Source organism: Ursus arctos, chromosome X (genome assembly GCF_023065955.2).
Source record: "Ursus arctos isolate Adak ecotype North America chromosome X, UrsArc2.0, whole genome shotgun sequence".
Lineage (NCBI taxonomy): Eukaryota > Metazoa > Chordata > Mammalia > Carnivora > Ursidae > Ursus > Ursus arctos.
In genome coordinates this window covers 17159802-17187259 of record NC_079873.1, presented here as the reverse complement: position 1 = coordinate 17187259, position 27458 = coordinate 17159802, and the positions used below count along the sequence as shown (strand labels likewise).

Sequence of the window (27458 nt, the reverse complement as noted above, 5' to 3'; positions counted from 1 at the left end):
TCTTAAGCAGACTCCAAGCCCAGCATGGAGCCCGACAAGGGGCTCCATCTCATGACCCTGGGATCATGACCTGAGCTGATATCAAAAGTCAGACGCTTAACTGACTGAGCCACCCCAGTGCCCCAAAATTACAAAACTTAATAAAAACATTTATTTTAAGATGTTTAAGAATATATGAGATAATTCTACATAAAAGATGTGTTCTTGGCTACTCTTGACACATGGAGTCTTCAATGAGCTAATTTGCTGTAGTACAAATTGTTCCCACACTAAAGATGCTATTTTGATAGAAAAGTCTTAGGCAAACCTGTTAATATCTGTAATATAGAGGGTTTTAAGATGATCAGAACCCTATTAATTCTGTTGCTCCAAATTTAGAAGCACTCCAAATATCACTGCTGGTTGTGTCTTCATAACAAATGCTCTTTTACAGATACTTAATATCATACAATATATACTGACGAGGGAGAAAGTTATGGACTTTGCCTGTCAAAATAAATTTTACTATGAAATATTAGTTTTGATGAAGGTCATTTAAGTTTAATGATCTATGGGGAAACCCATGTCAGGAGTACTTTGGAAATTTGTCTCTAAATACAAGAGTATTAGGTTTTCTAAAGACAAAATGAACAAACATAATTTTAACCTCTCTTCAGATCCTGAAAATTTATCTCCACAAACAATAGTAACTTAAAAATAAATCTTTCCTCTCTCAGGAGTGCTGCTACTGCCAGTGCGGGGGCCTGCACTGTTTCAATCTCCATCTTTTGTCCCACCAGGTCTCTCCCTGTGTTCATTATTCCAGCTGTTTTCACTGCATCAGATTATCGAATCAAAAAATCTTTAAATTAACCTGACAATTCCCCATTGGTCCATTCTGAGCTATGATCCATATACTTTCCCAAATCAGAAATTAAGGAAGAACCCCCCCTTCCAAACTACCTTAAGTTTGGAAGCAATAGTATCGTTAATGTCATTAAACTGTGGAATAATCTGATCAAGATACATTTTTAAGAAAAAATTGTGTTTGAGATTTTTTTCTCCCAAGAGTTTATCTCCTGTGTCAGATGGAAGACGATGTGCTTTGAAGTGAGTCATGTATTTCAGCTTTTATGCCCAGTGGTATTCACTGTGCAGCAGACTGTTAAAATATCTTGAAAATGGAGGAAAGTTGTGTTTCTCTTTGACAAAATCACAACTGTGGAAAATTAAGCTTTAATTTTAAGAATAAGTCACCTAAAGCTCAACTTTATTTTGATAATTACGATGTAATTATCACCGCAAGTATTTTTGGGAAGTGAAGAAGAGACTGGAACAGAAAGGGAATAAAATAACGACTGATCAAATAAATTCAGTAGCACAGAGTACACTCACACACTCCAGAAAATTACAAATGATAAGAAGTCAACTTTATGATGAATAACCTTTAAAAAATGACTCTAATCACCAGTAAAGGGTCAAAATTGAAATTTAGTCTATATGTCATTTGTAGTGAGAAAGGGGTTGAATTTGTACTACAAGACAACTTTTAGCACTCTTGAGAAAGACTTGCTTGGTGTTTTGTGGGTGAAAATGATGGTAAGAGCACTAGAGGAACATGTATTATGAGATTTTAATCCAGTACCTCATACTGACTATTTTAAAAAACATCACTGAATTTTCATTTTGTCAGAAGTTTAAAGAACAATGAAGTCTTTATGAGATGAATCAGAGAACTAAAAAGAGGCTGCCTTGATTTTTCAGTTCAACAAATTTACTCAGTGCCTGCTATATGCTGAACAATGAACTATGTTTTAGGGGCACAAAAATGAATAAGACATAATTCCTGTCTTCATTGAGTTCCAGAATTGCTAAATGTCACAAAACAATTGAAAAATTTTGACTACTTTTAGGAAGAAAAATTCTGTTCATGATAAAAACTCTTCAGAAAGTGTGTGGCTGACTCAGGCCAGTACGTACAGTTGTTGGTGCTGCCTTGGATAAACTTGTCCTTAAGGCCGCAGCCCTAAGAGGCTTACCTATATAGTTGTTGCAGTAAAATTTGGTATTTATAAGCCATTATAAACAGCAGATATATGTGCATTAATGGAGTCAAGAAATATTTAACGAGAACTTATGTCTGCTAGGTCCTGTTCCAAGCACCAAGGATGCAGAGAGAAACAAAACAAAGTATGTGCCTTCACAAAGCCTCCACCTTAGTGGAACACATGTCAAGTTAGTATCAGTGCCATTTACACAAAAATAGCTAGGTAAAAAATTAGAAAAGTCAGAAGTGCTAGGAATGGGGGGCAGCTATTTTAAGAAAAGCCGGTTAGGGATACGAGCACTGAATTTAGTGATGGGGAAGTGCTTTAATATTAGGTCTACATTCAGCACCTTACTATAACACTAAGCTTTTAAAACAAGACAATATAGGTAAGGGGATATTGAGACTAAAGTGAACAATCCCATGAAGTTGTCAATAACTAACAGAGAATAATGTATTAAGAGGGAAAAAATGAGTAAGAACTATGGGAGAAATGTACAAAAAGTAATTACCAAATAGAAATGGGTGAATCCTCACAATTAAAAGGACCTATGTGCTGACACTATAAGGAATATATAGACCAAATGAATTCAGTAAATAAGTCTCAGAATACTTGAGAAACATGATATTTTGTTTTCTTCCCACAGATTTCACAAAGACTGGCAATTTCTTTTTTCATGTTTCAGTGCTCTTTTTTGAGGAGGAAACAGATGGATGGTGGTGGGGGCCTCAAAAGTGTTTTTGCAAATTACCTCACAATCAAACTTACAGCTGCTCAGAAAATAGGTGAGATTTGAATATTCCACGTGTATATATACATATATATGTATGTGTATATATGTATATATACATACAATTGGGTACATGTATATGTATGTATATATAGGTATATGTAAATTTGAGTATATGTATGAGTGTGTGTTTCTGTGTATACACACACGCAGAGATTTTATACAAGAAAATTAAATTTAAGTACTTTTTTATTTCAATTACAAGGTCCTGCCTGTCAAAACTCACACTGTATTTTTAAAATACAAATGCTACTGCTTTAGAAATTAAGAAATAACCAGACAAGCTTATATTTATATTATAATTAGCATAATTATAATATTATAAATATAAAATCTCTTTAAGACTTAGGTACATTCCTTTAAAAGATTATATATAGAATGAACCAATGCCCACATTATCTTGCTGCTTTGTAACAATCAGGCTACTGAACAAAATTGTTGGGGGGCATCTCTCCCACCACTAATCCTCTGTTTCTTTCCAGCACTGACTTTCCTTCCTATTAACAAGTAATTTCTAAAAATTTGCCTATTCAAAGTAGACATTGGGAATATGATTATCAAAAAAGAAAAAAAACAATAAAAGTCCTTTACACTTAAATTTTTAAAAAGATTCAGCATTTCAGGACAATGTAATTCTGAAGGTTATAGCGTACCATAGCAAGGCTCACATAAAACAGCACTCTTAAATGTATAATGTGGAGATGACATATTTGATCAGATACATTTTTTTCCTTTGACTCATTGCTTAGAAAAAACAAAACAAAACACCTGGGTTTGGTTTAGCTTCTTCTATGAGATCCTGAACCAGATACATCCATAGGAGTATTAGGGAAGAATAGTGACATGACACACTTTTGAAGTTATTGCTAATACAAGGCAGGGAGTGGAGACCAGGAACGGTTTTATAGTTCATAAAAAGGCATTTTCTATGCCTAAAAAGACCCTGACTAACATGTAAACCCTTCATACTCATCCCAAGGACAATGAGCTCAACATGTGATAAAACAGGTAGTGAGTAACTTGAAGAGTAGAATTATAAAATTATTAAAACACAAAATAGAGTATTACAACCTCCCCCCCACCTCATGAACATGTGAATAAACATTTTCATTTTGAGAACAAATTAAGGAGAAAAGGCTCTCCAAATTCTAATTGCCTAGTGTGAAATTTCAAGAATGGTAACATAAATCAAAAGAAGATTATGGGAAGTACAAGAAAGACTCAGTTCCCTTATTAATAATAAAATATTTTATCAAGTGTTCTCAACACTTGTTTGACATTTCCCTGTGTTCATATCCTTGCTTTGGAAAACCACGCCTTTACTCCCAAGAGTCAAAAAACCAAGATTATTTATAAAAGCACATTGAAGTGTTGCACAATTTTCTGCTTAAAAATATCTGAATACTGGGGCGCCTGGGTGGCTCAGTCGGTTAAGTGTCCAACTCTTGGTTTCAGCTCAGGTCATGATCTCAGGGTGGTGAGATGGAGCCCCAGGTGGGGCTCCCCACTGAGTGTGGAGTCTGCCTAAGACGTTCCCTTTCCCTCTTCTCTGCCCCTCCCTGCCCTGTGCTCTTGCTCTCTCTCTCTCTCTCAAATAAATTAATCTTTTAAAAAATACCTGGGTACTAAGTTTTTGGAGACACACAAAGAAAGGTAAATGGGTTAAGAGCCCAAACTGTATAAAAGGAATATATATTGCCAGCAAACACTTAAATAGCACAATTGAACAGGGATTGTTCTAAGCCCTTTATGTGTGCTCATTTGCTCCTCACAATAATCCCTTGGGTGGAGATAGTTATTACGTCCATTTTTTAAAAAGGGATCAATACCTGGCATAAAGAGGTCCAGTTCTACAGCCAAGGTCATATAGCTAGTAAGTGCGAGAGCTGGGATTTGGACAGTCTGGTTCCAAAGTCTATGCTCTTAATCACTATGCTATGCTGCCTCTCCCTAACTGTTGGCAAGTTATATATGTCATATGCATTGCCTGTGGAAGACCTGTGCAAAAGGAAAAATCTGAATCTTAAATCCAATTTCTATAAATCTAGAAATGAGACAGGGGAAAGGAAGGAAAAGGAAGAAAGGATCAAATTCATAAAAGCTAAAGTGGAAACCTGGAGCAGAATGTTGTAGATGATGGAAATACATATATATGTATAAAATATTGCATGTATATGTAAAAAAATATATATTTCTCCCTTCGCCCCCAACAGCCCCATATAACCATGTAGCCATCTAATCACTTGGAGGTATAATATCGTCCAGTGATAGAAGAAAGATGACAAAAGAAATACTAACTTTGCTTAGGACAGAATTATTGAGACGGATGTTGTGCCATAAATACTCAGCACTTGGAAAAGTCAGGGTTTTTTTGGTGATTATCTTTTCCCCCCACCTGGAAATAAATTTGAAGACACATTCTTGAAATGGACTTTTAAAAAAATCTTTTTTTTTTTTCATGGGATATTTTTGGGTCTATATATGGATTCAGACACATTTTTGGTAAGCTTGACAGTCAACAAGTTCATTTTGACCTTTAAAATGCTGTTCTTTGAAATTAGCTAAGACTAGATGCGGCTATGCCTGAGTCCATTTTATTTTAAACTGGTCGATCACAGTGACATTATTCTTTAACATTAATGTGGAAAGCTTAGAATTCTAAGCCTAACTGCCTTTCTAAGTGCTCTGAAATTTAAGTAACACTTTACCTGTTCATATCATCGAGATGCTCAGCAGCAAAATAAAAGCTTTTGATTTTAGGATGACAGGCTTTGAATGCACTGCAAAAGGAAACAAAGTACACTTGCTTTATTTCAAATTGGGAAATAAGTTAGAACCAAATAATTTTTATGGGTAGAATTACCCCAATATCTAATCTGAGTTCACATATATAATACTTCTGCCATGATGACAGAAATCAGTAAAAAATTCAATTTTCTGCCCACAAAACTGCTTTCTTATTACCTCAATTTGAAAGCATTAGACAAGCAACCTGTAATTTAAAAGCTAGAAATTAAAAAAAAAAAAAACCCTTCCTTTCTCTCCCTCTCCCCAAATAAAATCAACTTACTATTTCTTGCGGCATTCACTGGCTCTATCAATTTTAAATTCAGGCAGACTGATGAATCCTTCTGCTTTTTCATCCTAAAGAGGCAACACTTTTATTTAGGGTATTATACACAAGGGGTTGAAGCTGATAATACCAAATAACTATGCCTTAAAAATTTATACTAATAAATATGTTCATTTAATTTCTTAAATTTGACATTTTAGGGATGAGGCTTCCTCTCTTGTTACATTCCATTCAGTTGAAGATATACTTTGAACATTTAGAATACTACAAATTAAGATACACGCAGAAATTTTGAAAAATCTTTCTTAGAATGAAGATAGAAAATTCTTTAAATTGTCAAAGTGAAACATGTTTTATAAGTAATTTTCTCACCAGAACGTATACGTACTTTCATAACATGTAAAATAACTTCAGTCCACATTCACCATTCATAGTTTTCTATAATTTTTAATGTTCAGATATAAAATACATCAAAATTTACTAATGCAATTCCTTTTCTGCTTCCAAAAAAGTCTTTTATCAAACCTGAATTAAACATGCTGTGTATTCAAGATTTTATAAATGAAATAGGTTAATCTGATTTCAAATATCTACCTTGGTATGAACGCTATAGTATATAAAAGTTATTTTTTACTTGAACAATTGAATGAAATCCATAAAATCCTCCTCTCTCTAATGTGGCAAGGAAAAACAAGATAGGAGAATTACCCAAAATCTGTGTCAGATACAAGTTATTCCAACTAGGCGAAGACTACCTTTGGCTAAATCCTTTCATTGCTGTTGTCCTTTCATGGTCATGACCAAGCTCCTCAGACTTTTATTCCCCCAAACTTTGATCTGAGCTCTTATCAGTTTGATCTGGCTCTTTATATATCAAGTTCAAGTGAGATTACACCCCCATCTGCTATCTTAAAGAAAAAAATACAGATTCTCAATTCTTTTAGTATGTATGTATAAATGTAAAACTTAATAAAAACCTGGTGTTACTAACAGTGACTGAAATTTGTGTTATAAAAGAGAGTATTATAACTTTTTCAGTATTTTTCAATATTCGAGTACTTTTTTTTCTTCCAATCTTGGGGTAAACACAATAGTTTCAAATCTCTTTTTCTATTGACATCTGCTAGATCAACCTTGATATCTTTAACATAAAAATTCTAAATTTTGAACTATTTAAAATATTTTTGGAGTAGATATGATCTTACTATATAATGATGTCATGAGGGATTTTTAATTTCTCCTAAAAAAATCACACCAAGTTATTCTTATAATGTATACTATGGAATTATTCATTCACTTCTCACAAGGTTAACATAGTAACAACTCTGACTGAAACTTAGCTACAGTTCAATAAAAAAGGGCCTCAGTTTTTTTTTTTATCGCTTACACTTTGAAACATAGAATATAATATAGCATACAGCAGACAAATCTAAAAGTGAACTTAAAGAGAAACGAAGACTATATTTTGATACTATTTGGTTGGCAAACAAAAAGTATTTGATATATGTTAAATGAAAATATTGGTAAAGTTTTTTTTTATATCTAAAATAAGATACATTTAGTGAAATAGAAGACTTTTTAGGTAACTGTGTGATTGGCACAAATAATATCAAAAGTGCAGAAAATAACCAAATCTTTCTATATAATATAGGCATTTATATTAAACAGCAAAATGTTACTTTAAGATTTTACAAATTAAATAAGAGGTCAATTTGAAAAAATATTACTAATAGTGTATTACTGAGTACTGCATGTATGCCAGGCATTGTTCTATGTGGGCTTTACATGAACTGATTCATTTCATCCGTACGATAGCCCAGTGAGCTAGGTACTATTATTACTCCCCCTTTTTGCAGATGAGGAAACTGATGCATAGTAACTCAGGTGGGTTAAGTCTATTCTCTTAACGATAACAAACACAACTCCTCTAGATATTTTATGCTATAATAATAAGAATAATTATGTTGTTAAATTATATTTCAAAAACTAATCTTCAAATGCAAATTGATGAATATCTTAACATAACAGTATTCCTGTAAGACTATTTAGCCAGCACACTATATTAAACCATGTCCATTTTTTGAGAAAACAAGTTAACAACAGAAATTATTACAAAAATCTTAATAAGGTGAACCGATAGGTGGTTATGGCAAAAGAATGAAAATAATTGCAGAGTCAAAGAAATATCAACAAATAAGGTATACTCTTGCATATCTGTTGTGATAGGTGGTAGGTTATGATATAACTACTCTGGATAAAGATCTGTTTACTGCAAATGAAACAGGAAACCATAAGAACACTTTAAATATACTATATACACTCTCCTCGCCCCACCCTTAAATGGGCCAAATGAAATGAATACTTGCAGATTTCCCAAACTAGTCTTCCAGTTCACGTATTCTTTAAGAAAAACAAATTCATGTGCTCTTAATTTACTTAAATTATTAAAGAACTTCTTTTCCCCAAGAAAACAGAAAAAAACTTAAAACTTTGAGCAAAAATGAGACATTTAAAAATCTATTTCAAATTCCATGTATAATCCTTCTACTTAAGCTATTGCTAGAATTAGTTTGGTATTTTGAATTAGATACACAGAATTTTACCTGTGTTGTGTTTCAGATATGTTGCCACATTCGAATAATTGAGACAACTATCTTACCAGAACCCCCAAATGCAATCATTTTAAGAAGGCAGATTAAAAAATAGCTAGTGGAACTCTCCTGAAATAGCATTAAGGTAGTTATATGATTTTAAAATAAAAGTCCCCGAACAGTGATTCTTTGGGTTAAAGACAGAAAGTGGATGAGAAAACAAAATGTGCTTTGTCTTACCTCCTCATTAATATACCAATATAGGGATGCATCCTTTAGGACAAACCAATATTTCTTCCATTTCTGTGAAAAATAACTCTTTGCATCTTTCTTTTTCCAAAGCCAACCCTCACAGTCACCCCGGCCAAGATCTTTGCAAGAAATTCTTCTTTTGCTCTTGCCAGCTATAGGACCTAAAGGCAATAGTAGATAAAAATGTTCTTTAAATTTTATACAAGTGTGAAGGTAGAAGATTAATCTGTAGTTCATAAAGGTAAGTCTGGGTACTTAACAACCTTAAAAATTCTTATTTTTACATTGTATCAGAATAGAAAACTATGGAAATCTTTAATTCTTTTCCCCCCACCTAAGTGACATGCAATGGAATCAGAGGTGTGTAATCTCAGTCTCTAAATCAGTCGAGACCATTTATTGTAAAAGGTACCCATTCATCATAATTGACCTGAAAGAGAAGCTGGCCTTGGCAGCTCTTGCCAGGGGGCTGTAATCTTATAAACCACAATGGTCAAGAGAGGATGCATGAAGTATGCTGGTGATTATCACAGTGTAAACTAAGTAGCTACATATTTCGTTTCATTTCCTTTTCTTACCTTTGTTTTTCTTCTTTGATTTGTGCTGCAGTGAGGACTGCTGAAATGTCTGAAATCAAAGGAAGAGAAGAATGTTATTTGATACTCAGAGTGCCGTCCACAGTGCTGGCATGCTGCACAGAACTCTCGAGAGCTGAACAATGACTCTGAACCCAGGTCAGAGAAAGCACTTTGTTTTTCCAAAGACTCAAAACAAATTCATATATATAATCTCACTTGGCTTTCTAATCTCCCATGAAGTGGGAAAGGATATTATCATTGTCTTTCTTTTGTAGGCAGAGAAAGCAGGGCACAAAGCAGTGGTGAAACTCAGGGCTTATATATATATACACCATATATATACAGTACTACTTTTTACCTTTTTGAAATGGGTTTATTGTGCTTTCCCAGGCAATATCTCATTTCATTCTCACAAGGGCTTATGAAGTAGTCAGGGAAATACGACTCTCACTTGTTACTTTGAAGTTCATTCCCTTCCATAAGCTACCAGCACTTGAATGAGTATTTTCTTGTCACACCTACTTCTGTTACTAGGACTGGCAAGTAATCTTTGTGTAAGTGATGTCAGTACCTTGGCTCCTCAGTTCCTCATCTGCAATGATCTTTACTTCTCCTCTCCTCGGCTACCCATCCCCCTGACCAGGTTTGTTATCTTAAGCACGTGCAACTACTGCTTCTATTACTGACATTTTATGTGGCCCAATAGCTCCAACCCAGCCATTTTTAGAAAATCTTCATTGAGACATCCAATTCGTCGACCTTACCACACTTTTGTGCCTTTTTTCCTCACTCGGTTTTCATGAGACATCATTATAATCATTATGTTGAGCCATGCTCTCTCCATCATACTTGCCTGGCTAAACAACCATCTCAGCTAAACCCATCTGTCTGCACTATGCTAAGTACCAGAAAAGCTTAACGTCTTAAGAGAAAAACCCACAACTGTATTGACTGGTCTAGCTTTCAATGACTACAAATCACTGGGTCTAGTCAGGCAGTCTACTAAGCTACACCGTTGTTTACTGGTATAATGAGGTTAATTATGTTCACATGGTTAGCTAGCTAACAGGGTACAGAGATAGCATGTGTAATTTCAATTCACAGATACTCCTTCAAAATGAATTTTAGGTAACAAAATCTTCTTTCTCTTTACAAAGGTATGCCTGTAAGGGGTAATTGGATTTTGCTTACATAAAATTCGCTGGTCTTGGTTTTATACAACACATTTGTATTCTGTGACGTACTTTCTTCTTTGGTATCTTTCTTCATAAAATAACATTCTACTTATATAGCAATTTTCTTGTTTTGTATATGGTTTACTTAATTCTCATGAATATGGTATTACGGATGGATACCAGTCCTGAGGATAAGGGTCAGATAATTTGCTGATATATGGTGTAACCCAGAAATAATCACCCTCAAAGCAGTGGAAACATGTCTGTACGTGGTGTGTGTGTGTGTGTGTTTATAAAACTTTGCGGGATTCAGAAATTCATAATCAATTTTGGAGAGAAAACAAAAGATAAAACCTGTTATGCTGTGTTGATTTTCTTGAGTGCACTTTATTTCAAAATAAGAGCTTAAGTAATAACTCAGGCTAGTGTGCTCAAATATAGGTAATTTACATATAGTTATTTTCCCTAAATTGTTGTCTGTAAAATTACTGATTGTTTTTTTTTTCTTTTGTGTTTCCACAAGTACTAATTATAATCTTACAGTTCATTATTCTTAAAAATGAAAAAGATGGGGGTGGTTTGTTTTTAGGGAGCTACATGTATAACAGACAACTTGAAAGAATTGAGTTATATAAGGTGCCTCCTATGACTTTTGCATGCTATTCCTTAGATACTGGAGGTCTACTTTAAAATCTACACAAAAACATATTTTATGCTCTCCAGGCCTTCTTTTTAATAAGAGTATCTTTTCTTTCCCTGAATAAAACCCGTGTTGTTCAAGGGTCAACTGTATATGCTTTTGAAAGTAATAGGAAAAGCAACGAAAACTACAGTGAAGGAACTAGCTCTCTAGAAGACAGTTAATACAGCAGGCTTCAGGCTACTACCTCAGAGGGGCCTGCTTGCAAGGTTGGCTCTCAGCTACCATCTGGGAACTTGGATGGTAAACAGTTCCCTATACTGACATGAGCTTCACTAAGCAGCAAGAATGTTTTGCCCACCCAGGGACTAAACACCTGTTTTTCTTTGGGGAATCTAGAATTTTTGTACTTCCTAGACAGAGGATGTCTCTATGACCAATCCAATAAAAGCGTTTGGTGCTGAGTCTTTAATGGGCTTCCTTGGGCAGAGACACTATACACATGACTGCATTGTTGCTGCTTGGGTGAGAATGTATTCTACATGATCTGTCACAGGGAGAAAGCATAGGAGGCCTGCACATAGATGTCTCCAGATCCCATAGATGTCTTTTTTCCTTACTGCTCTGACTATACCTCCTTGCTGTGTCACTGCAGTAAATTTTAGCTGTGGGTAGAACTACATGCTGAGTCTTGTGAGTCTTTCTAGTGAATCAAAGAACACTGGGTAATCTTGGGGACCCCTGAAAAAGCCTCATATTCAAAAGAGTTCTTAAAACTTATATTAAAAATTGTTCATGGTTTTTATGTATAAATAAGCTCTTGACAATGAAGGTTTCCTCATGTCATTAGCAATGGGTGATTAAGCACTCCTGAGTTGCAAATTTACAATCCTGTGTAGTCTTTTCTAGAACTGATGGAATTCTTCATTCTGAATGACAAATATTTAATTGGTATCACTTTTTTTCAGTTTCTAATGATATCATGAAAAATGTCACATAATCAAGACATTAAGAACAGACCCATGACTATAATGGCTAACACAGCAGATCATATAAGGTGTTATGACTGAAAAAGAGGCCTGAAATGTTTGCTTCCATGATGATGAATTCTTTTCTCATAACAGTGAAAATTTACCATATATTTTATATTTGAATTTTTCTTATTAGCTTCAGATCATCCTTCTTCCAGGTTCATGCTCAAGTATATCCTTTAGAAGTTCTTTCATAACAGTCTGTGAGTAGCAAACTCTTCTAGATTTTTATGTTTAAAAATATAAAAATCCTTCACTCTCGAATACTAGCCTAGCTGCACATAGAAGACTGAGTTGAAAATCATTTTCCCTCAGCAATTTGAATATATTCCTTTATTTTCTTTTGGCCTTTATTGCTACTCCGAAGACATCTGTGGCTATACTGTCATTTGTCACAAGTTGTCTTTAGTATCTCAGTAGATTTTAAAATATTTCTCTCTTTATCCCTGATATTCTGCAATTTTACCATAAAGTGTCTAGGTTATAATTTCTTTTAAATAATCCTATTTCACATTCATTGTATTGTCCTTGAAGGTATTATTTCTTTAATTCTGAACAATCTCAGGCATTATGTCTTCAAATGGTCTTCTTTAGCAGTCTCTTTCTTCCCTCTAGACATATGTTGACACCTCTCAATTTATCAACTTATCCTCTAATATTTCTGCAATGCTTTTTAGGTAAATTCATTCTGATGTCTTCTAGTTTCCTAATTCTCTCTCTTATTGCATCCAGTCTTAAGTTTATCCTATTTATAGAATGTTTATTTCACTGACTATATTTTACATATCCAGGATGTCTAGTTGGTATTGGCTCTTTTGAATATCCATTGCTTTTAATCATCCTATTATTATTTCAAAATTTAAGTGCTTTTGTGGATTTTCCATAATTTGTATTTAGTAAGGGAAGAATCACCCAAGTCCAAGTCATAGTTCTGGTCAGTGGCTGTTTTTTATTCAACCTCCCTACTCATGGGTGAGGAAGCTCTGCTTGCTTTCCCAGTTGGCTTCACTCAGTGAAGTCAATCCTCAGTTTCCTGATATGGCTGCAGTCCATTTGTTCCCTCATACCATTACAGTGGACTCCCAGGCATCTTTACTTCTTTCTGGACTCAGAGCCTACCAGGTATGTGGCTTTAGTTCCATTCATCACTGAGCAATTTTCTTCTTTTTTCTGGTCCTTGGAGACTAGATCTTACTTTTGACCATGATCAGAACCTTTTATGTGTTTGGAGTAGGGTAAGTGTGTGAGTGAGTGAGTGAGTGAGTGAGTGTGTGTGTGTGTGTGTGTATTTAAAGCATAAGCTCATAATGTTTATTGACCACCAAAAATAGATTCCTTTTGTAAGCATTTGAGATTAACTGCCTTGAAAATGTATTTTTACTTTATTTCCTAAATTATCATTTAATAAAATCTTTCTTTTGAAAAGATTTATTTATTTACTGAGAAAGAGAGAGAGAGAGCATGAGCAGAAGGAGGGGCAAAGGGAGAGAAATCCTCAAGGAGACTCCCTGCTGAGTGAGGAGCATGATGTGGGGCCCGATCCCAGGACCCTGCAATCATGACCTGAGCTGAAACCAAGAATCAAATGCTTAATCAGCTGAGCCACCTAGGTGCCCCTCAATAAAATATTTTAAATTCCCTCACTAATACTTTTTGCTTATTGTAGCGAGTGTCTGGGTGAAAGTTCTTAGAACTTTCTCCCTAAGAATGTCTACAAACTCTGATCTTTAGTAACGTATGACTTCATATTGTTAGCTAGGACTTCTTGACTGAGCTGCAGATTTCCTAACTCAATAGATTTAACGTGTACAAAACTGAGCTTCTGATACTCACCACCTGTCAACCAATCTGCTCCTTTCCTGGTCTTCTACACCTTAGTAAATAGCAATTCCATTCCCCCCACCCCCACAAGGGTTCCCATCCAGAATCTTGAGGTCAACCTTAACTCTTTTTTTACATCCCACAGCCAATCCACCAGCAAGCTATATCAGCTCTGTCTTAAATATTGGTTACAGTATGACTTTTTCTTACTACCTCTACTAGTAGCACCCTGGTCTGAGCTACCATCATCCCTTACCTGGATTACTGAAATATTTCCTCACTGTCTTCCCTGCCTCTGCTCTTACCTTCTCTATTTTCAACACAAGAGCCAGAGTGATCTTGTTAAAATATGATTTGAATCATCCCTCTACACAAAACTTTCAACTGGCTTCTCATCTCACCTTGAATTTGAATGCCGAAATCCTTGTAATGGCCTTGAAGGCCCTGTATGGCCCGGTCCCTTTGCCTCCTGCCCCTACCCTTGCTAACTTTGCTCCAGCCACACTTGCTGTAGCTAGAGCATGCCAAGTAGAGGCCCGTTTAGGGCCTTTACTCTTGATGTTCCCTTTGTCCGAGATGTTCTTTGCCCAGATGTTGTTGTGGCTTACTCCTTTAACTTCTTCAAATCATTACTCAAATGCTTCTTTTTTAGTAAATTCTTCCCAGGCTTCCTTATCTAAAATGGTTATTCTCATTGCCCTCGATACTTCCTATTTCCTTTCCCTGCTTTATTTCTCTCCTTAGCACTCAGCATTACTGAGAGTACTTATATTTTTTGTTTATTACCCAGTTTTCCCTCCAAATATAAATGGCACGAAAGAGGAGTTCTATTTTATGCACTGTTTCATCTTCTGCCTAGAACAGGGCCTAGTACAGAGGAAGTGCTCAATGAATACGGGTTGAGTGAATGGAAGTTGAGCAAACCATCAGCAAAGAGCATAGGATGTAGTCTTAATCAGGTGATTGTTTTAACTGAAGAAGTTCTTCAGCGGGGGAAATAAAAAAAACAGGTATCTCTTCTCCAGTAATCCACGTATAGGTCTGTTCTTTAGTAGGTTGTTTCTTTTCTTAGATAAGAAATATTTCTTTGTATCCACTCTCCTTTAGCATTACTTGTACCGAGACAGTCTTAGTGCACTTAATAGTTTAAATTTGAATTCAAGATGTGGCTGGCAAAAGGACATTAAATCTGTGTCAAAAGATATATATGCAAATAATTACATGATGAATTATGAATGGGTGTGTTGAAATCATAATTCTACCCATAAAAATAGAATGTGCTAAAATAAAAGGCCATTATGAAAGTATTGTTGATCCTCTACTTAACCATGGCGATGCATGCGATAGTATTCTGTTTGGCTATAAAAGATCCCTTTTTCAGACATTTGCCTGAAAAGACCATTTATCTTTCATTTTGTCCACAGATGTTCTGTTCAAACTCCATTCCCCCCTCTTTTGGATGAGGAAGTGTGGGGGAGGGTAATTTGGGTCATTCTTATCCTGAAACTTTCAGAAGCACTTATTTTAATTGTGGAAGAAAATGACAGTGTCTGTGTTACATTTTGAAAGCTCAGCTACTATTAAATTCTTCTCAAGTTGCAAATTGCCACACTTATGGAAAAATTTGCAATCAAAATACTCTCTTGTTGCAATATAGCAACTTCCTCTTACTGTAATTTTCTGCAAAGTTCCAACATTTCTGCACTGACTAGTCAAACCAATAGCTTATTTCTTATACATAAGAAAAGAAGGTGCTTAGCAGTTTGAAACACGTGGGATAAATGATAGCTACTTTCACATATTTAATTTTTAAATAAATAAATGTCTTTGAGATTTAAATATTTCACAAAGAAAAGTATTTTGCCTTACTTTCTCATTATTGCCTGCTGGCAGAAAAAAGGTCTAAATATGAGAAGGTGGGGTAAGATGCTAATGGGACTAAATATTAAATCAAGAACTCTTCCACTTACAAGAAATAAGAGCACAGAACTGAACAAGTGTGCTGTTTGTGGTAGCCTTGCCCATTCTGCTGCGTGAGAGAGCAACTGCGAAGTGGGTGGGACAGGGATGAGACACTGCATGCACACGGGGTGTCTGAGTACAGTGGCGTGACGTTGCTCTGGATTCAGTAAGTTTACTCTGACTTTATATTGACTGAAAATGCTTCCACAGGCACTCAAAAATAAGCGTGCTTTTCAAAATAATAAGTATGCTAATAAATTAGCAAAGAATAAAAAGGTAGTAATTGGGGGGTGGAATTTAGAGGTCAAACTCATTAGGTTGGGCAGAATCAATGTTTCATCAAAAGAATGTCATATGTATCAGATTCTAAAGGAAGGAAGTGATTGAATCTTATGCAGAATCCCATAAGGTGATTCCTCTTTTCCTATGGGGTGGTAAGGTAGGAAGAAGAGTGATTACTGGTGAGTGGTTGAAAAGGGTAACAAGAATCACCACCCTTGGGGGGTGCCTGGGTGGGTGGCTTGGTTGGAGAAGCGTCTGCCTTTGGCTCAGGTCATGATCCTGGGGTCCTGGGATGGAGCCCTGTGTCACGCACCCTGCTCAGCGGGGAGTCTGCTTCTCCCTCTGCCCCTCCCCTGCTCATGCTCTCTTTCTCTCTCTCTCTCTCTCAAATAAATGAATAAAATCTTAAAAAAAAAAAAGAATCACCACGCTTGTGAAATAGGGACTGTCATTCTTGGGTCACAATAATTATCATTTACTGAGGGCTTCTGTGTCAGGCATAACTTTACATCAGTTATTGATCTTAAACCTTACAATAAACCTCTAAAGTAGTTATCATTAACCCCATTTTAAAGAAGAGAAAATTGAGGCACAGAATGTGTAAACAGCTTGCTCAGGACCACACAGATAGTGGCAGAGTTAAAATTCAATCCCAGGTCTGTCAATCCCAAAACCTGTCCTAATCACTCTGTGCAATACTGCCTCCCAAATAAGTATTCTGTAGTCATAGTAACAATGTGAGAGTAAAGAAAAACTGCTTGTGACACGACGACTTCCACTTGTGAAAACCTCTCATGACATGTGATATAAGTACATTGCTATGTGGAAAGAAAGGATTCTATAAAACAGAGAGATACTAAGGATAACACTTTATTATTAATGGAGATAATTCAAACTGGAAACATTTTATCAATTTTTAATTTTCATGCTTTTGCCAATTTTATTTTAATTAGCAAGTTATATTGCTCTGTGCATTAAAATAAAGATTTGCAGGATTTTTCTTTTTTGGGGGGGTGACCATTAATCATATGCTTCATGAGAGGAGCTCTCGTGTTAACATTTTAATTTTGCAAATTAGATAGAAACTAAGGTACAGAAAGGTAATAAGGCTCAGCCACGTTAGACAAGGATGAGACTGCAATCACATTTTATTCAAACCTATTAACAGTGTTAATTGAACTCAGTGCAATTAAAAAACCCTATGTCAATACCGGTGAGGGAATCAGTGATCCAAATAAGGCGAGCCTGCCTCTCCACTAATTCTTTACACAGGAGAATTCTCTTGGAGCTGATTCATTGTGTTATGCAATTTTTCACCTGATACACTGCTGATTATTATGCAATGTCTTAAAATTACTTGGTTCACTTTCTCAAGCTGTGGTTTCTAACTACTGTATTAGTTTCTGTGAAGGCAGAAGCCATCTGCTTTAGCTCACCAGGCTATACTCAGCTCTTACCAAAGGACCTGATATAGAATTATCTGTTGCAAGCATGAATCAAACAGTTCCTGACCACCTGTGTGTGCAGGACACTGAGGCTTTGCATTACGGCATCTTGTATGCAATCTGTCAGCACCTCCTGTCCCCTCTCCCTTCAAATCATAGCCAGACTCCAACCCCTCCTGACCACCTCTACTTTAGAGCCCAAGGTTAAGCCACTATTATCTCTTACTGGAATCGACCAGATCCTACATTATCTCTCTGCTTCCACACTTAGCTCAGCCCCTTCAGTTTATTCTCAACACACCAGCTGGAGTGACATACTTCTCAAGCCCATGCTTCAGCAAGAATGGAATGCTTGGGACTACTGCAGCAACACTGGGGTAGGAATCAGGAGACCTGACTTCTAGTTCTTCATATTCTAGTCCATATTCCAGCCCTATGATTGTGGTCAAGTCACTGAACTACTCTTGACCTCTTTTCTTCATCTGCAACATCAGGGATTTAGACCAAATGCTCTGAGAATATCTCACAGATCACTAATTGTACATGATTCTGACTTTAAAATGAAGGGAAAAATGGCTAGTCACCAGTGTACATCCAATTACTGATGTTTTAGGAATTATGTATACCCACCATCAGTGTCAGTCTTAACACTTAATGCTAGATTATTCATTGAAAGGCGCTTAAGTTTACGTGTAAACTGCACCATGTATGGAAATAACTTATTGCCAGCCACATTAGATACAGCTATTTTTGGGTGCTTGACTAATGTGTACAATTAACATAGATTTTGTACGAGATAGAGGCAGAAAGTCTAAACAGGTGAAAAGCAGAACTAGGGCACAGTTCCTGCTCCTGACACTTCTATTTGACAAACTGTTGACTTCTGGGTGTCAGAGAAATCGGGGTAGGCTTGCCCATCTTTTGTGACAAAGCAACGTTTATGACCAGGAAAAACAGGGAACCAGATTTTCCTTTTGAAGACTACTCAGTGACAAGGAAATAAATTATATGTAAAAGAAAATAGAGAAATAAATAATATAAAAATAATCATTTCCATGAGAAATGCACAAAACCTAAGAACCTCAAAAAGAGGCCACTGTATATGGCGTGATAATGCTGTCAGCAATGATATGACTGGATCAGAATTATTGAAAAATTTTCCCGGCTATTGACTTACTGGCTTTACTTAGAAGAATATGAAACTAACAGCTTTTTCCGGATACATTTATTTTTAGGTATGTTGCTGTGATATATTGTACAGATTTTCTCATCATGAAATTCTTGCCACGTCAGTGTAATTCATTCCAAGAATGCTAGCTTTTATCTAAATACCTTCATGGCTAAGAGTATGTTTATATCAAGCTTTTATTCTGAGATTTTTGCTTTTAGAGAGTAGACAAACTCTCTAAGACAACCACTTCAAATGTTTCTACATCTGTTAGTTTTGCTGCAGTTTTCTTGATCTGGAGATTTTTTTTCTTATCAGAAAATCTTTCAAAGGGAATACTGGATAAAAATAAGAGTTAAATTTAGACAGTTTAAAAAGTCATTTTATATGCAATTCATTTTATAATAAAATAATTGAGAAAGATAAATCATACTCTTCCTTCTCTTCCATTCTGAACTATCTAGTAGGACATGATTTTGAGACTAAGAAAGCAAAACCGTTTTTATCTAACAGAAGGGAAAAAAGGACTTGATGGGAAGTTTTTTTTTTTTTAAATTCTGTGTTTGCAGCAGGAATCAAATCATCATTATGCTATCAATTTAGATGGCGTTTTCCAGAGTCCTCTCTGCAGTGCTATGCTCATCTTGTAAATGAGAAAACTGAGTAAGAGAAAGAAAGCAATTTATGCAAGCTCAGATATGAAAAATTAGATTTCTACAGGGCCTGATGTGTGCCGCTACTTCCCCAGAACTGGTTGCCTGAAATGCACCTAGATTAGGCTGGGCTTGTTCTCAGCCCGCTGGTGTGGACATTTTGGGAGGACGGTTGGAGGAAAGATACTAACAATATCGGTGCACTACCATAGTGCGAGACTATATCACATACTCCATATATACTCTTATCACAGGAGGCAAAGCTCTTACCCAATTATAAAAACATATATGGGGGGCACAAAGGAGTAGAAAACACAGTAGCCTTAAAAATATTTTTATAGCAAACAAAGAAGTGGATTTCACATGGCTCTTTCTCATGGCAGTCGTCTAATAAAAAATGAGGATGTGATGCTAAAACACAACTATGTGAAGGAGTTCAGCAACTGGTTAAGGTAACATGGTCGAGGTGTTGGCCTTGTGGTACTCCTCCTCAGAGTAGGCAAAGGACTTCTTAAAGGGAGTGGTGAACGCACTGTATTAAGTAGAAACCTCTTTAGGTAAATTAGATGTGGTATCCTAATTACTGCTTCCATTAGTCAATCTCCTGACTGAAGGTAGATAAATGACAATTTGAAGTTATATTTTCCAATATATGCTTTGGAAAATTAAGTCAGTGGGCTGTAGGGATGATACCTTCATAGAGGTGGGCTGTACCTTGAGTCCGCTCCAGATTTATGGTAAGTTAGAATTTTGCACTTGACCACTGATTCTCACGCAGACTGTCACTAGAGAATTTGCAAAGCAGATTTTGCCTGGTAGGCACCTACAGTGGCCACAGAAAAGGAGACCTCAATGTGGTGGCTTCCTGCTGTGTCAACTTAGCAAAGCCGGAACTACGTGTCTCGGAATTCCCTTCTCTGTATGGTTCTAGCTAGGGCGGGCCACAAATCGATTTGCGAGCATTTCGGAGAACACAAGCGCAGCGGCAGCCCTGCTGCTCTGAAGGCTGGCGCAGGATGTCACTCACACACTTTGTCACTGTTCTGCTGCTTGTTGGTATGGCTCAGCAGCTGGGCCCACAACTTCAGCTCTTCCAAGTCCCGGACGAGGAGCCTGTGAATCTCCACGGCGTAAGGCACCAGCTTTGTTGCTGAAGTTGGAGGCAGGCTTCCAGTTTGTGCTCATGGGTTCTAGTTTATCTTGCTCTCCCTGGCTTCACATCCAGATTTTCTTCACGACTGCTGCCTCTGCTGAGGCATCTTAACTAGCTCCTTAACTGAGTAGGATCTGGTCCTTTATTTATGTTACCTAGTGCTTCTTCTTCCCTGATTGGAGCCTAACTGATACACTCATTAATGCCCAAAGAGAACGTATGCTTTTGTCCTGGAAAGCTTTCTGATTTGCTCATCAGGAAGTAAATTCCCCTCCATGTAAATGAATTAATTTCTTTTCCATATGGCATTAAGAATAGTTACTTCGTGCCCAGAACAGTGGGAAAAAAACTTCATACACAATGTATGATTTAATTGTGAAACAACCAGGTTAGGTAAGTGTTATCCTCTTTTTAATGATGAGAAACAGATTCACAAATGTGTCTGGTTCATACAGCTGACTTCCAGCTCATGTTCTAGAAGTACAGCATTATTCTTGGCTCTCTGAATCTTAGAAAAGGCAATTCTCTTCTTTAATGCTGAGCCCTTTTACTCGGAGGTGGTTAGATATAAGAACCACTGCCTCAAGGCTGCTCCAAATTTATGACAACAAAAGAAAGTCTGAGAAAATAACTTAATCTCCTATTTCTTATAGCAGGAAAGTTTGCATCTAGCTAATTTAAAATTGTTTGCATATTAAGAAAAGGAACTGGAAACACTCATCTATTTCTCAACATTCCAGATGGTTTTGGGTTCAGGTCTATTAGGATCCTGTTCTTGGCCTAGCCTGATATTTGCAGAGGTATTAAAAAACAGATTTAGCAATATCATTTAGAACTGAGACTCTAGGTTGAGTTTGTGCACTTTGGCCCACTGCCAGTTGCTGTCTCAGCCAAAAGCCAACGAAGGGTCCATGGAGGCTGCAAACGATATAACACTGTTCTTGGAAAAGTTTTCTTCAAGAAAGTAGAATGTAACAGTAGTCATTAACTGTGCCCTCAACTTCATTCTCATATAAGATATGGGCCAAGAGACACAGACGTGGAATTTGTTAAGAGGAATCTTTGTATGACATTTGGGTATATATACCAAATCATTAGACCTGTATTGTGGAATCAGGGGGTGATAAAACCATCAAGGGGGTAATATATTTAGGATTTGGGTGAAGAAAATAAAGTGATACAGATTATGATTCTTCAGTCAGAAGAGGCTTTAAAGAGTTCTAGGGGTAAAATAGTTTTACCTGAAGTTTCACTAAATTTGAGATGCTTGATTAAATGAGTTATAGTGGTGAAATAATGTGGGTAAAACGATTATGGGAGCAAAAAAGGCCTACTGCCAACAGAATTTGAGGATATTTTTCTGAGGCTATACAGCTGGAAGACATAGGTCTACAACATGAGAGAACGGGACTTCTTTGCCCTCTCTGATCAAGGCAGTTATGCCCCCAAATATTGACCTTAACAAGCAAGCCAAAGACCTCTCATCACAATTTAGGTTTCACTTAATTTTTTCAAAGGCAACAAGGAATTTGTAATAAGATTCAAACTTAATAAATTTCAACTCAATAAATTCCTAATTCAATTCTTTTGAGTCCTGTTTTGCATGATGCCTCACTAATGAAGCCAGATTTTGTCTTTTGCTTCCTGGCAGCCATTATCTAACCGGGAACTAGCAGCATGAAACCCACATTTGTTCAAACATGAAACTGAAAAGACTGGCTTCAGTCTTAAGCAGGGTGTCTTAACAGTTTTTGATTGTGGCCCCGTAAGACACACCAACAGACCCCATGGTCCACTGGTCCCCACTTTATGACTATGTAAGTACTGTTGGATATGGATGATTCATAGTATCATTTTTAGAAAACCGTGAGTAATATGAACGACAACATGCTACACGGTAAAGCAAGCAACCTAAAACAAATGAAAACCCAAAGTGATGAAGTCTAACAATACTTTATAATGAAAAAGAAACAGCAACTGAAAACTACGGATAATTTAAAACAAATCCTAATGACATATCATTATAGCATTCCTCCCGAAAATGGTGGGAACCCAGACCATCTACACTTGTGCTTGTGCAGTAAGAGCATGACTGCACCATCAGTTGCATGGATACTAGGCTTTTTGGAGAAACAGTGAACTAGAATATTTGGTAAACTCTATTGATGCATTATTTTATGATTATTCAATTTATAACCTTTTAAAATCATGTGGTAGGTTATCAGTAAGCAATATCTAGTCACAGGTGAAAATGAAAGTCTGTGTCATTATGTGTCACCTGCCCATAAGAAACAAAGAAAGGACCTCCATTTCTGCATCAAGTCTCAGCCATTAGGAGCTCTTTGCCAAGGACAGCTGATATGTGGAGAATCACTGCTCTAGTAAAATGGTCCATGGGAAATGCTTTTCACGGTATGCAGGGCTTTACTGAATTTGACATTAACACTCTAGAAATAATCAAGTCATGCGCAGGAATCAGAGAGTACATACAAATACAAATACAATAATGTTTACAATGGATATCTAACATGTCTGCATGCACTCTGGTGAAGAGACACATCATGTCACACTGTACTATGGCTGTTGTCCAGGTGGGTAAAGTGAAAATGCAGAGAAAGTGGTAGTTATAAACAACTGTTGGGTCAGAGATGGCTTTTTAGCCACTAAAATTTAGTTTTATTTTAGTTTCATTGATCTTGAAACAATGCATCAAATAGGGTAGTGATTAGACAAACCAACATTTATGACTACAGATACCTTTAATTATAAATGTTTATATCCTGACAGTACAGCATACTTCGCATCATTGTGATAATAATAGCTCTTCACCAAATACTTATGGGTAGAAATGGCTTTATTCATCTACAAATGTGAATCAGACTGCTTGAACTCACATTTCAAGTCTGCTACTTTCTAGCTGTGGGACCACAAGTAAGTTAAACTCTGTGTTTCACTTCTACAAAATAGACATCATAATAGTAGCAACCTCACAAGGTCAATTTGAGGATTCAATGAGATAATGTATATAAAATTTTAGCATAGGAACTTAGTAAGCAATCAATAAATGTCAGCTACCATTAGTAGCAGCACTTACAATATTATTATTAGTTAATATATATTCCACAGCACTTAGATTGGGCTTTATAGATGGTTGACACTATTAGAACTGCTATACAGTTTCTATTAAATTATGTTATTTTTTTTGGAGGGGCGATATAGTATGCCAAGAGGCAGACTGCTAATGTTCAAATCCCAGCTCTACTCTTTACTATTTATTTAATCCATGTGCCTCAGCTTCCTAATCTATAAAATGGGGATAACACCAGCACCTTCTTCATAAGGCTGTTATGAGAATGAAATGAGTTAAAATTTGTAAATTACTTAAAAGAATGTCTGTTTCATAATGTTCATCTACTTGTAAAGTTAAAAAAAATGTCTTTTAATGGCTCTCCGCCTCCTTCTTTCAGGAGTTTTACCAAAAATACCTTCACAAGTTGATGAGGATGGCTAAAAGTATTTATTAGAAGTAAAACAACTGAAAGTTGGCCGTTATATCCTAAGTAACTAAGACAAATCACGTAAGTGTTGGAATGTTCTGAAAAGATTATCCAGATTTTTGAACACCTACTCTAAATCTGTTTTAAATAAGCCATCTGAAAGCACATTAATCAGTTTCTGAAAGTATACCTGCATGTTGCCTGGATCCATAATCAAATTTTACTTGTTTTGGCATCTCAGCATGTAGATTTAAAATAAGTTATTATTTTGTTTATGGTTTAGTTTATCAACTTTAATGTGAGAGCAAGTTGTCATATGTATATCTTATTAAGGAAAAAAAAAGACCTGAATCTAATCATTCTTTATCTAAAAAGTCTTTATCTTAAAGGCTTTTATCATTACATTTGAATTTCTGTCTCACTCCCTCTCCCTCTCTCCTCTCTCTCTCTCTCTCTCTCACACACACACACTGCTGCCGGCCTTTTCTTCCTATGCTCTCAAGGTCAGATGACAGCTAACGACTCCTGCATTTTCAGACAGAGAATCAGTGAGTAGGTAAAATCAAGTTATACTCTTTTGAAAAATACCTTAACATGCTTGGCTGACAGGTATATTGTGACCTCCCTAATGAGATGGCAGTGATAGGAAGCAAGCACGAACGAGCTGGAACTGAAACTCTGAGCTGGAATAGAGGAGGTGGGCTGGGGACCAAGGGGGAGCTGATCCTGTTGCCCCAGCGGTACTTGTGAAGCAGGGAAGTCTTGTAAATCGCCCTGATGAAAGGTGCAAACTGGGACCTGCTTTGATAGGAAGCCCAACATGGTAAGTATAAGTTAACAGGCGCTTCCAATACTCTTTTGAATGGGTGGACAGCCAGAGGTAGGTTGCACATGGTGTGTCTTCTGTAGCAGTAAACCAGTAAGGGCAGGGTTCCAATTGTTGGAATGAAATGGAATGTTAATCAATAAACCAAGGAAAAATTCAGTAATATGGACTAGATAAACACGACAGAAGATATTCAGAGTCCGAGGGCTCTCCCCAGGCACATGGGACACTGAGCTATGGTAGTAAGTTCCTGGCAATTTCCACTACGATTACACACCAACTGAAGGCCTGTTTGTGCTGGGCAGGATGTGGAGGTAGCTGTTTGCAGGATGAAGACGCCAACTGAGAGATCCGGAGAAAGGCAGTAAAGTTCCTGTCACATTCACTCACTTATTCATTTATTTGTCTCATATTTACTGAGCATTTATAAGATACTATACCTGTATTAGGTGTTGAAATATAGTGCTGAACAAAATGGAAAAACTTTCCTTTCTTGTCGTGAACATGGACATGCCCTCCCTACTATGTACAAGGGAGAAAGACACTAAGCAGATAATCACATAAATAAGTATATAATTACAAATCATAAAAAAGCTTTTGAAGAAAATATAGAGGGTGCTAAGAGACTTTAATAGGAGAAGCTGATTTAGCTTATAGGGTAGTGACCAGACAAAGCCCTTCTTTAATTTCAGGTTTAGATGGGAGTCAGCCAGGGGAAAAAAAGGGTAAAAGCATTTTCAGTATAGGGCATAGCATATTAACAAAGGAAAGAGGTAGCAAAGACTAGTGTATGATCAGAGTAGTCAGAACATAGTGAGTGATTTCCTTTTAAACAATTACAGGAAAAATACATATACTGGAATAACAAATATATGGAACTAATAAAAACCTATATTTTACAATACCACAAACTTCTCAATTTTCTTTATTATTATATACACATTTCTGCTATAATTGCTAAGAGGAAGGAGTCAAACAGTGAAATCAAACTGTATTTGCCTTGCTTTGTGTATTTTTATTGGGCTGCTTTCCAAAATAGACCAATGGGGATTATAATCTAAGACTGCTTATGGGGAACCTCCCTTTCCCTCCCCCACTCCACATACACAATACAGTTTTTTTTGATAAACTGTTTAAAGGGTATTTAACGTGGATATAATCCTGCTATTAAATTCAACTAAATTTTGCCTAAATGTGAACTCAGACCATTGGGAGATAGTATATCACAGCAGAGATAGCAACCTATGAAGTTCAGGACTCAACCTTCAGAGTCCTCTTCCACTAGTCCATTAAAAATGGCTGTGGTGAAGGGGGAATGAAGCATGAGAGACTATGGACTCTGAGAAACAAACTGAGGGCTTCAGAGGGGAGAGGGGGGAATGGGATAGACTGCTGATGGGTAGTAAGGACAGCACGTATTGCATGGTGCACTGGGTGTTATACGCAACTAATGAATCATGGAACTTTACATCAGAAACCAGGGATGTACTGTATGGTGACTAACATAATATAATAAAAAAAAACATTAAAAAAAATGGCTGTGGTAACCAAAGGAATAATTGATAAGAATGATTAGTGGTTCATCATGAAGGTGATTAAATATTGATATTGATCTTGTGTTTCAGGACAATTTAACGTAAGGAAAAATCCTTTAATTCTTAAATAGGTGACCATAAACAGATTAAAAAACCAAGAATTCCTGTGAAATATAAGACACAATCATTTAAGCGTATGTTGTTTTGCCTCCAAGGTCCAGACAATTTTAACTACAATACTCCATAGTCTCAGCAATAGATTATGCCAAAGAACTACTTGTGCTTTATAACAACAGCAGATCTATATGTTTTTCTGAACTTAATAAAAAATAGTAACACAGAACAAAAGAGAACTCTGGGTACAAGTCAATCCAGATACTGAAAATGTTCTTAAAATCAACAAATGAAGGCACATGTTTCTTAAAGTCAAGCTTTTTCCAAATTCGTGCAGTTAGTCATTAAAGCATAAATTCATTTGTGTAAGGAATGCCTACCATGCATAGGGAAGCAGGGTAGAGTGTGCAAAGACCACTCAGGTAGGTGATCTGGGTTCTCGTCCTTACTGTCACACTTTTCGCAGCACAGCTTTGGGTAAATCACCTAACCTTTCTGAGTTTGAGTTTTGTCATTTGCCAATGTGGTTGTTGTGAGGTTTGAAAGGCAACAAATGAGGAAGCCCCCTTGATAACTGTGAAGATAGTAAATAAGCACAAGGCTTATAACCTCCTCACGGGAACTTAGAGCCTAGTGAAAACCCTCTAACGTTTTCTCTTTTTGAACATTGGTTATAGGCATTTGAACATTGATTAGGCATGCACTTTGGGGCTAACAATTATTTAGCTTCTTTTAAAGCAGACAATAGAGTTAGAAAGTGTCAAGCCTCTACTCTGGGATTAGTGGGTCACTGTTACATGGGAGGACTACACCGCGCCCCGACAACTAACAATATTCCTTACTGT

The 27458-nt window shown here is 36.5% G+C and overlaps 1 protein-coding gene and 1 long non-coding RNA gene across 6 annotated transcripts in view; one reads left to right on the top strand and one right to left on the bottom strand.

Annotated features, from left to right (window-relative positions):
• Positions 1-25788, top strand: part of LOC123000139 (uncharacterized) — a 68592-nt gene extending 42804 nt beyond the window's left edge. For both annotated transcript variants that reach the window (XR_006407910.3, XR_006407909.3), the window contains 4 exons: positions 8824-8974; positions 9343-9467; positions 24109-24219; positions 24748-25788. This is a non-coding gene — a long non-coding RNA (uncharacterized LOC123000139). The remainder of the gene's footprint in view (positions 1-8823; positions 8975-9342; positions 9468-24108; positions 24220-24747) is intronic.
• CNKSR2 (connector enhancer of kinase suppressor of Ras 2) overlaps positions 1-27458 on the bottom strand; it is a 251661-nt gene that overhangs the window by 48235 nt on the left and 175968 nt on the right. For all 4 annotated transcript variants that reach the window (XM_044377559.3, XM_044377556.3, XM_044377557.3 and 1 more), the window contains 4 exons: positions 9312-9360; positions 8722-8894; positions 5888-5961; positions 5526-5597 (listed from right to left, as the gene is read on the bottom strand). In XM_044377559.3, coding sequence (XP_044233494.1) covers positions 5526-5597; positions 5888-5961; positions 8722-8894; positions 9312-9360 — 368 coding nt within the window. The remainder of the gene's footprint in view (positions 1-5525; positions 5598-5887; positions 5962-8721; positions 8895-9311; positions 9361-27458) is intronic.